This window comes from Spinacia oleracea, chromosome 5 (genome assembly GCF_020520425.1).
Source record: "Spinacia oleracea cultivar Varoflay chromosome 5, BTI_SOV_V1, whole genome shotgun sequence".
NCBI classification, from domain to species: Eukaryota; Viridiplantae; Streptophyta; class Magnoliopsida; order Caryophyllales; family Amaranthaceae; genus Spinacia; species Spinacia oleracea.
In genome coordinates this window covers 16639778-16651477 of record NC_079491.1, presented here as the reverse complement: position 1 = coordinate 16651477, position 11700 = coordinate 16639778, and the positions used below count along the sequence as shown (strand labels likewise).

Below are 11700 nucleotides of genomic sequence, written 5' to 3'. Positions count from 1 at the left end.
CATTATTGTACCTACAGATTTTATGTTCAAATTATATATATATATATATATATATATGCGATCTAATAAAAGAAAATACATACGTAGTACTTTGTACAGTACAAGGAGCAAGTGAATTTGCAATTCCTAAAATATTTCAAGGTGAAATTCCTAATCAATATCAAGTTGTATATATTAATGAAAAGGGTGATGATAAAGGTTGTAAGCTGCGACAATATTTAGTTGTCGTAATTCCACATGTCGGATTCTAAATGGTACATATATGCGCCTCATAGATCATGCATCATCATAAATTTTTACTGTCAATGCAATAGTTTTACTATGAAAAAATGTAAATAAGGTGGTCGATACAAAGAAAGAAACAAATATTTATTATAGTTATAATAAATTAGAATATTAAGATTTTCCTACTTTTTCTATAACATGTATAATAGGTTATATAAGTTAAATATTTGAGTTTCTAATTACGTTCATGACACATAAGCATGTCATGTCATCATTGTGACACGGCTTAAAGGTCGCAAGTTATGACCTTTATCATTTTTCGTAAAAAAAACCAGTAAATAATTGTGAATTTTAGTTGAAAAAAACACTTAGGTTTTACTTCCCATATACGAGCTTTTGTGATATTATATGCAACAATTATTTTGATTACATTACAATTTTTTTTCCTAGAGTTTTCTAGGTTCTTGATTCTCATCTATGGATGAGAATTATTTTAGGGTTTCAATAATTGGGAAGGAGATTTGGATTCTTACAGGTTTAGCGTTTATCATCAACTCGTCAATCAGAACAATTCGTGCGCATATTGTGAAGGGCTCTACTTGGAAAGATGTGAAAACATCGAAAATCACTGCTCGCGTTAAGCTAGAAGCGGTGGAGTACGAGATGTGCTTTAGAATGCAGAATAGTAATTGTTTTGATTGTAACAGTTATGTATTTTCTTTGAATCTGTGGTATGAAGATCTATTTTATTATTGTAGATGCCGTATGGCTTATCATTAATGAAATTGTTCTTCTCCGTCAAAAAAAAATATTACATTACTCCCTCCGTCCCTTAATACTCGCACCGGTTTGACCGGTGCGGAGTTTAAGACATTGAAATTGACTTATTAATTTAATGGGTGTAAGTTGATAGTGGAGTATTTTTTAATATAGTTAGTGGGAAATGTGTAAGAGGTGGAGAGTGGGGAGTGGGGGTGTGAATTTTTAAATGATTTTTTTGTAGGGAATAGGGGTGTAGGTGGGGTTAGTAAGTAAGTGTGAGAAATAATATAATATAAGTATAAATTTCCATTTATAGAAGTGGTGCAAGTATTAAGGGACCGCCCGAAAAGGAAAGCGGTGCAAGTATTAAGGGACGGAGGGAGTACAATTTAATGGCGGGGCCTGTAATTTCTTGAAGGGGGACTGTTGGTTTTTTTTAATAGTATTTTTCTGAGGGGGTATAAGTTAATGTATTAATTTAAAGACAAAATGTTCATGAGTACGTACATATAGAGAATCTCTAACAAGCAACGATTTCCTATACCTATTCTACTATAAAAGAAATTAGCTTAACAAGGTAATGGACTATGTTATTGTTAACTTGTCACCCGTCTAACATGAGACCAACTAACAGAATTAAAGGAACTAGTTAAGGACTAAAAATCTTGTAAAACAATATTCACTCTATTGTAATCAAACAAAGAGGTGAAAGTTATATGCATATGGTTGGACGGATTTTCAACATCAGAAGAAAAAGTTTGATTACGGTGTGCAAAAGATAGGGGAGATGAATGTGGAAGCTGAATGATATTTATACCAACTTAGTCGAGGTCTTCAATAATGTTGTTTAGGGAATAGGGATCCCGTGTTTTACCCATGACCATGACCATGACCATGACCATGACCATGACCCATCACAGTATTAGTGAAGATGATATTCTTTGGAGTGAATTCCTATATTGTGCAGAGACGTGAATCGTACAAAAAAATACTACGTACTTGTTGATGGACATTTGTATAGTGATAAAACAACGAAAGACATAAAAGTCGAGATGTTTGACCAAAGAACAACTGGGCGCATGGTAATAGAGATCAAAGAAAGGGTTCTCCGTTCTCATACCCACACAGTCAACTTTAGTTTGAGTTTGTCATCGACCCAATTTGTTGACTCCTTTTATTCAAGTGGGGAATATATGGGAACTTACAAATGAATGTTTCATCCTATCCCTGACAAAAGACTATTGGACACATTATAATGGACCAAAAGTTATCGTTGATGCTAATCAAAAGCGAAAGCCTGGATGACCTCCGTCCTAAAGATTACGAAATGAGATGGATCAAGGTAATCGAGGAAAGGTGACATGTAGTATTTGTAGGCAAAAGGGACATACTAAAAAAAACTACAACTTCAGTCACTTTGTTTCGTGGTGTACGTACTCTCACGCAAGGTGCAAGGTGCAAGGTGCAAGGTGCAAGGCGTGAGATTGTTGGACTCTTTTAAGTTTATTATTATTAAATTACCTTTTTTGGCTTGCAGGTTTTAGTCGGTTTTTCTTATTTAAGCCCAAGATTTAATTTACGTGTTTTAATTAATGTTAGTTAGTTTTCCTAGTCCTAGTTTTATTAGGATTTTTTGCCTTTAAAAGGACTTTAATTTTTGTACTAGGCAGTTTATGATATACAATTTTTTATGTTTTACAAAAAATATAATTAACGTGTATACGTCTTTTGAGGGTTATAAGTAGCTTGAGGGTGATTTTCTTGGTATGTGTTATCTATTATTTAAAAATATTTCAGTAATTTATTACGGTATTATTATTCACTACAAGAAATTGTACTATTAACGACGGGAAATCCCGTCGCGAAAGGCCAATAATCCTTGATTAACGACGGGATTTCCTGTCGCGAACCCGTCATAATAGAAAATCCCGTCGTTAATCCGTCATTATTTGTGGATTGTAAGTTGTGTCTTAGATAATTAATGCACAAAGGCTAAAACATGTTGTACATAGCTTTGTAGATTGGTAATGAACAAAAGCTACCTCTTCTAAAAATTATCCAACTTTGTATTTCTCAATCCTATATAGACACCAACTTGAGAAATAGGTTTAAGTCAACACACTACTTTACGAATATCTTTATTTTTTAGCACTAGTTTGAAAAATTCGAAGCAAGAAAAAATACTCCCTCCGTATTTTTTTAACAGATACACTTGTTTTTTCCGGCCGTATTTATTTAAGAGATACACTTGCCATTTTTAGTAACTTATCAACCCCATCATCTAATTAAATAATACATCTAATATACCCTATCACCCACCATCCTATTAAACAAATATTTTCATAAACCCACCCCACCCTCCACCCACCAAAATGACATGGTCCCCACATATTTAATTATTAAAATATCTATCCAACCCCACTTGCTTTATTATTTTATTTCATTCAATTATTCTTCTTAATACCCGTATCCGGCCAAGTGTATCTCTTAAAAAAATACGGAGGGAGTAACTTTGTATTTCCCAATTCTACTTGGACACCAACTTGACAAATAGTTTTAAGTCAACACTATTTTGATATTATTTTTATCTTTGGGCACTAGTTTGGCAAATCGGTTGTTTATGTTTGTAAGACTTGCTTTTAGGTTAAAATAAATAAATTGTGCTTTTTTGTGATATCACATGAAAATTATACTTATGTTAATGATATTAATTAATGACAATTACTAATGTCAAATTCTTTTGTTTCGGGTATGAAACTATGTCATGATGATGACATGAGCGTCCTTGATGTCTTGACTTCAGGTCGCATACGATGTATGCAAGATGAACTCTGGATACTCGGGGGTACAATTAATGTATATTTGAGAATATAGGAGAGAGAGAGTAGGAAGGGTACTCTTAGGTTAGAGAATCAGTGTTTTTTACCTTATCCTGTAAGAGATATTTATAGTGGTCTTGTTGGGCATGTTAGACTCTATAATCCTTGTGAGTAATATTGAATTCACAAATTCTTATTTACAAGGGTTGTACAATAAATATTGTACACCGGAGTAAAATTTAACTCAAAATGCTTAAAAGTTAAGCTTATATATGTAAAAGTTATCTATTTTTTAGTGAATTTTTTTAAAATTTTAATAAAACTTATTTCTTCAAAATCACTAATAATGTATAAAATTAATCATTTAACCCTTTAAAATGTTTATCTATCAACTTTCTTTTTACTAATATAAAAGTTAATCAAAACTAGGTTAAAGTTACAGAAAAATGAGTAAAGTTATCTTGGTGTACAATAAATTTATTGTACACCTTGTGCGCGCAAGACCTTTTGTATTGAATTTGAATGGGTTTTATTAACTTCGGGCAAAAATCATATGTCTATTTTAGCACTCAAAGTTACATCTTCTAAAGCCTTCCTTGAATGAATGTCAATTACTGAATATTGTTCGTGCTAGACATTTCAGCTCTCACTTGATAATGTTCGTGCGCATGCGATCGTTGTCGAACATGCATTCCATCATGTATGATCACACACCTGAAATAGCCTGTCATATATTCCTCCACCACCACAAATCTACAATAATTAAACAAATACTTAAACAAATACGAAGCAATATTCAAGAATTTAAAGGGACATTTAATTCATACGGTGGTATGATTTTGGAATCAGGAATGAAATCATGATGGAATACAATTGAAACTTAATTGATTTTCAATACCATGTGTTTGTTTTTAGTCGGAAAATTGTTGATTTTTTTATTTGATACCTAAAAATTTGGTATGAGACTATTAGTCATATCCACCTCCCCTGGATATATTATTTTCTTTTGGATTATTTGCTTGTGTACATAGAGAAATAAATTGATGGAAAACTAAAAATTAAGTCAATCATATTGAAGAACACAAGTCAAGTGATTAGGATAAAATTTTGTATTTGATACTCCCTCCGTTCTAATTGAATGTTATTTATTTTGGTGGAATGATTGGAAAACTAACAAATAAATACTCTTAAGAGTTCATACCATCAGGTGGAAAATGGGTGATATGACATGTAATTTAATGCGGAATAATTACCTTTTACGGAGTACAAGAATTGGTTTTAAAATACAAACAGGCTGGATGTTCACTTGACAGGCACATAACGCACATTTCATTCTCAACTAATTATAGTTGTGGATTAGATGGACCTAATGTAGGTGGATTATGCATTTTCTTACATTTTGAAATAAAAGGTTCAAAAGGGGAAATTTGTCAATGTCGCCTAGCTTAGTTGATATAGTCTCTAGAAATCTGAGACTGACAAACCAGAGAATTTAGTATTTTACAATGGGAACTTCCAGGATAGAGTCCAAGAGTGCAGAGAGTTATGAAGTTTGATTTTGTTCCAAAAAGAAAGATGACATGCACTGTTTTATCTTAGCATCAGTCACACGCACACAACGGCTATATATTCTTCACAGTTAATTGTGGTTTTCCATTACAGCAAATAGCTCTATACAGCTTCGTGTTACTGGTACACCAAAAAAAAGAAAAAAGAAGAAGGCAAAGCTTTCAAGAAAATCATGAGGCTAGCAGATTGTCAGTGAGGATACAGAATGATATAACTTGCTTTAATATAAGCTCCAGCAACCTCCTGCCTCCCATTCTTGATGCACAATTATCCATCTACTTGATGAGTCTGCACGCTTTCTTTCCTACATAATGCAGCATGAGCAAACAAATTTCTTCGACTCTTCAATCTTCTTCTCTGCTCAGAACAACAACAATACACTTGATGTTAGAACGGGGAAATCACATACGTACTAGAAATAGACCCAAAAGACTCATTTGAAGCCCAATTAGTACAAAGAACTTCGTAGATCAGTAAAGATTATTAAATTGAGCATCCAATGCAATCCAATGGAAGACTAAATAGTTCTTCCGCTGACATGTGGAAAATTTGAGACCCTGAACTATCCAGTGATCACTTCAGGAATCAGGATTCAAGTAAAAGCTGATGAAAGTGTTAACTTTGAAGCGGAGCAATCAAGGAGGATGAAGAACAAGTTATTATAGTAGAAAAGACAAGTATTTCTGTAAATTCTCTAATTAGCTGCCAAAACAATGCAGCATTGAACAAGTAACGACGTTGCCTTAAAAAAACCAACTGAGACTAATTGCCATGTAGATTATCCAGCACCCTGATACTAGGCAAGTAGGCATAATAATTTGACCCCGAAAAAATATCAAACAAATCTTTGTAATTGTTTCAAGTCCTAAGCCAGCAATACATTTTCCAACACCATTTACACTCCCTACATCCCAAAAAGTTGGCCATAATTGACTTGTTATCAAATCTTGTCAACTTTGACAACTTTTATCTTCAATACATTATAGTAAAACAATAATAAAATAATACCACATCTTACATTTTTTTCATGGGAAATTTTAAAAGCTGTTTTATTTCACATCATAAAAAGAAGTCTGCAAACTTGTGGTCAAATTAGTGAGTTTTGACCATTAAAGTCAATCATGGCATATTAATTTTGGGTAGAGGTAGTTGCCACTGTTCTATTGCAAGAGTTTATCGCCAGTTAGCCACACTTCATGAAATTATTGTTGCATGGTCCCTGACTCACTCTGGTGACGCACTGACGTCAGCCCGTAGTGTATTGATTTGAAAGAGGATGGGGTTGAGGGGGGCAAGAAAAGTATCTGTATGCCCATTCTCCCCAGGCCCCATACAATTTGTAGGAGAGAAAATAATAGAAAAGCAAAGTTAATTCAGGGAAAACTCTAGAAATCAAATTTATTCGAGGAGAAACTTGTGGTACCTCACAACTGCTCATTGAGTCATTGCTCTTCCCAAAATTCACTAACACGGCTTATGTTATTATAAGTTTTTTAGAAGTAAAACAAACAATAAGCATGTGCAAATATGCAACTGTACGCTCATATGGTTACATAAGATGTACCCCAAACACAAACACTCCAATAACAAAAATAATCAAGACAGTTGAATGATCAGTTGAACTCAAGAAATGGGAGATGTAGGAAACCACAAATTTGAAATGTTGTCAAAGAAAATGAATAAAATGTGTATGAGAACTTATAACAAATATAACTTCTCCAGGCAAAACCAATCTTTTAAGTATTAGAGCCAGAACTTATAAACTACATACAAAGGAATAATGAAAGAAAAACTATTTAAAATTTGGAATGAATAACCAAAAACTTTGCAGAAGAAATTCATGAAGAGGGTCTTATATTGCAGATTTCAAGACATTATGTTAACAGTTTATACCAAACAATTAGATCTCCAAGACTCCAACTACTCAAAGAGAAAGCAATACCCGAGCATAAAATTAAACTAAGAATTTGGAAAGAGTTCAACGTGTTAATGAACCAACAAAAAGGAAAACACCTGCTTTAGTCTTTGCTTGAGATGGCTGTACAACAACATGCATAACCATGACTCCTCCAGTAAGCTCACCAAAAGGTGCCCGGCACTGGCCAACAGTCTTATTGTTCTCTAGTATTTTACCAAAGTTTATTAACTTAATCTCATTTGCCACCTTTGGTATAACAGTTTTTCCTGGGGAAACATCAGAAAGAAAACATTAATATTTTCTGCATTAAGCTAGGCAGCCAACCACTAAGAAAAAGAAAATTAATGCCTACTAGATGCACCAGGAAAAATGTCACACACACATACACACGAGGATTGAAATTGGAGTTTTCAGTGAAATGAAATCAAGGCTTCTTTGATAATCCCACAGATTTTTCATAAGAAGACAGCGCATACTATTTTTGTATGAAAACGAAACATTTCGAAATCCATATATGCATAAGACAAAAATTTGACTAGGTGCAGAAGGGAGGGGAGAGTGCGGGAGCTCAGGAGCACCAATGCCACCAACTGTAACGGAAAAATGCACACACCCATTCAACGCAGGCTAGAACTACTGTGTGAACCATTTGAATTCCTCACATGTCCTACTTATGCAAAATAGAAGACGGGAAACAAGACTGGACATTCTTGCAATCCTTTGGTTGTGCTGTGTGTAGTAAACACTGGCGGACCCAGTTGAGGGCCAGGGGGGGCACGTGCCACCCCCGGAAAAAAAAAAAAGCGAAACTGAATATCTATAGCAGAACAAATGACGATATATATTTAAATTTGCAAATTTACAGCACAAGTTGTAAAATAGCGCAGATGGTTTCTTGATCATTTGAATAGGTTAGTTGCTTTGGTGCGGGTTCGAGTACCCAAAACTGTGTTTTGTTTCTTATTTTGTTTTCATTCGTAAATAGCATATTTGTTCTTTTTTTCCACCTCCATATAATTCATAACTCTTACCACTTCTCATTGTACATAAATACATATAATTGGACTGTGTTTTTTTAATAAACAAAATAAATTCCTTCAACTACTACTTTATCATAATAGTATGTCCAAAAAAGAAAAAAAAAAAAACCTTTATCAAAATACTCCGTAGAGTTCATCTTTATTTTTGTACATTCTATTATATTTAGACTTTTGTTTTTTTTAAAAAAATAAAAAAATCTCAACCAATTTCAACTTTTGTAGCTCCTACAATCAACTACACCAATATAACTACACCAATATATCCCTCAAAAAACTACACCAATATAACATCATGAAAAAGGGAGGGAAAAAAAACCTACAAATTACCCACTTTTATATCCAATTATAATAATTATACACTAGTATTTTCTCGTATGGCTTTTGTGCCACCCCTGATCAACTATCCTGGGTCCGCCACTGGTAGTAAAGGGGTAATAATTATCACAATTCCCCTTCTCTTTGATACAAAGCTATCAAACAAACTGCTAATTCATTCCATCCTGACCAATCAGGCAATCACTCAACATCCCCATATGCCACACTTTGGTAATCCAAAAACCTACTATGCTTAAGAAAATTGAACACGTGTATCATTGAACTGATGTGTTATGCGCTAACCATTTGATTCTCCGTCTATAAGAAACGGTACACATGAATAGAAGCTTAAGAGGATAATAACATGTCAAGAATTTTGGATTTTGCTAAATATATCAAAAGGGCACTAATCACCACAATTCCACTTCTATTCGATACACAGCTAACAAACTAATGCTAATTCAGTCAATACAAACCCTCCCCTCCTCTTCAACACACACTTCATTAATCCAAAAACTTGCTAAAAATATAATTGCATAATTTATAAGCCAAAACAGGAAACCGCATACAATAGGCAACTTCCACTAATAAGAACTGGATCATAAGTTCTATAACTAAAATCACTTTCTCATCCACAATTATGGGTAACTTGAACAAGATTATTATGAAATAAAAAGTATATCATATGCAAAAATATCATCAAATTTGCATAAAAAGCTAAAAAAGGAAAAGGAAATGAAATTAAGACAAACCTTTGGGCCACTCGGAGACAATTCGTTCTTTCAACATCTCAATAGTCGAGGCAGATGAGTAACGAAACGGACCAATATCTGATCCATCGTATAACCGGAACTTTATATCCACAAGATCTTCTTCCGGCATTTGTATTCAGTAGTTGACTCAAAACAATTCTCCAGAAAATGTTCAACAACCCCAGAAAAAAGTAATAATTGAACCCAGAAAAATTCCCTAAACTGGGGGTTGACCCACCAAATAAAATCGGCAAAAATTATGAATTATTCACATAAATTTCATCAAAATTGAACTGAAAATTACAGGGAAAATTACCTGAATTTTTACAAAATTGGAGTCCTCGGATCTGGGTGTAAGTGATGTTCTTTGATTCTCTGGGTTTTTTTACAGTGAATTAGAATTGATGTGGGAATTGAAAAGGTGAGTGGGAGAAATTAGGAAGATCTAAAGGGGGAAATTGAGGAGACGGGAAAGATGATCGATCGAAAGAGGAAAGTTTATTTGGAAGTTATGTTTTGGGTGTGTGCGACCCCATGGTGATTGGTGATGATGTTATCACACACACAATCACTGTTTGTTGTCAATTGGTAAGAGAATTCCTGCTTTCCGCTTTCGGCTTTTGGAGTTTTGGGTTACCGGTTACGACTTGGGTTGGTAATTACGCGACGGTACGGTTTGAGGAGAGAAGGATATCAGGCTGCAATTCGGGTTCGCTTCCCGATATTTTTGGATCATAAAACAAACGGGTTGGTTGAGTCGGGGTTACGTCGCGTTATTTTAAGGTTGGTCAGTTTTTGCTACGGGTTGAATGAATAATCCTAAAATTATACCGAATGGCATTTAGAAAATACCTTGCGAGTTAAGGGATCAATTTCCTTATTTGTTTATTTTTGTCAATGTTTAGGGTTTGGTTTATTGCCCTTAATTTTCAACAAAATAGTCCAAAGTTATATCCAACTGTGCTAGTATTTGAAAAAGTCGGATCTATGTCACTATGCGGTAACCAACAGACCAACGGTGACATGTGCTACCCTTCAAAACAAATAAATAAAGTTGGTTATACCGATGATGTTATAAAATATTGGTTTTTGCACATTATTATTTTGTATCGTCCAAGAATATGAACTATGAAGAGTGCAAATATTGGTTTCTACAATTACTGGATGTATCTTGCAATATAGGATGTCTTTCGTATATAACACTATAACATGCAATTTTTTCAAATAAAAACATATTTCCACCAACCTTTCCACTCGATAAAACTAAAGAAGATCTAATTAACAAAATCTAATGGTTCTTAAAACAACGTATGAACCTTTCAGGAAAATTCCACTTAAAGAACACGATGAACTATAATTGTTTAAATATAATAATTGAGTATAATATAATTAAGTCTAATAAATTGCAAGTCTAAACATTAAAATGCATGCAAGAAGGGGTGAGTGTGTTTGGGGAGGTAAACCAAACTCAAAAGACTAGAAGCTAGAGTGAGAAGAGTTCTAGAGGTCTTTTGTGATTATGATGACGAAGTATTTTGTCTTAGAATGTTTTTTTTGGTGTGAGCACCCGGTTCACCCTTAGTGCTAATTCGGAATCGGGGCGAGTTTTGAGTGGATAGATTTCATTATGTCTTAGAATGTGACATGCAACAAATGAATACATATCGCCCATGAATAGAGAGAAAAAGGATCTAATTGTTATACACCTATATTAGAAATATCATGTGTATCTGAAGGAATCAATTTGTGATTATTTTAATTACTTTGTAATGTATCTATACAAACTACAATTGCCACACTAAGCTAGGTAAATAGGGATCTAACGATTTATCATAGTCGCAAAAAATTCTTTCACTTGATAAATATGAATGTATATAGGAAATTAGCATATGTTGCCTTTGTCAATCTAACATAGGGTGTATTTAGAAAATTAATATATGTTGGTTGCGTATCCAACATACTCCAGAGTATATTTAGAAATTGACATATGGTGGTTGTTTCAATCCAACATAGAGTTTATTAGAAAATTAACATAGTTGGTTGTTCCAATCCAACATAAATTATAATCAACGAAGTTCAATAATCCACGTATAGAACTTCGTTATTATAAACAATTGTATTATAATTATATGACAGACTAAACACATTAAATAATGAACGAAGTCCAATAATCCACTAGTATTTGGTCCGAACGTTGCCCATGGTTTTGACTTTTATTATGGTTTACTTTGTAAATATGTTTCCATATAGATGGTGTCGTGATCGAATTACGGCGGTGACACAAAATTAGCGGTCGATCA

The 11700-nt window shown here is 33.7% G+C and overlaps 1 protein-coding gene across 2 annotated transcripts; it reads right to left on the bottom strand.

Annotated features, from left to right (window-relative positions):
* Positions 1 to 5416: 5416 nt before the first annotated feature.
* On the bottom strand, positions 5417 to 10011 carry LOC110786038 (membrane-anchored ubiquitin-fold protein 3). Of its 2 annotated transcripts, none has more exons than XM_056828787.1 (4): positions 9717 to 10011; positions 9401 to 9617; positions 7389 to 7559; positions 5417 to 5732 (listed from the first exon to the last, which is right to left on the bottom strand). In XM_056828787.1, exons 2-4 carry the CDS (start codon positions 9528 to 9530, stop codon positions 5680 to 5682), a joined length of 354 nt encoding a protein of 117 aa, XP_056684765.1. In that variant the 5' UTR covers positions 9531 to 9617; positions 9717 to 10011; the 3' UTR covers positions 5417 to 5679. The 2 variants fall into 2 exon arrangements, with proteins under 2 accessions (XP_056684765.1, XP_021846239.1); XM_021990547.2 differs by having other exon boundaries at positions 9401 to 9622; positions 9717 to 10009.
* Between the last annotated feature and the right edge of the window lie 1689 nt (positions 10012 to 11700).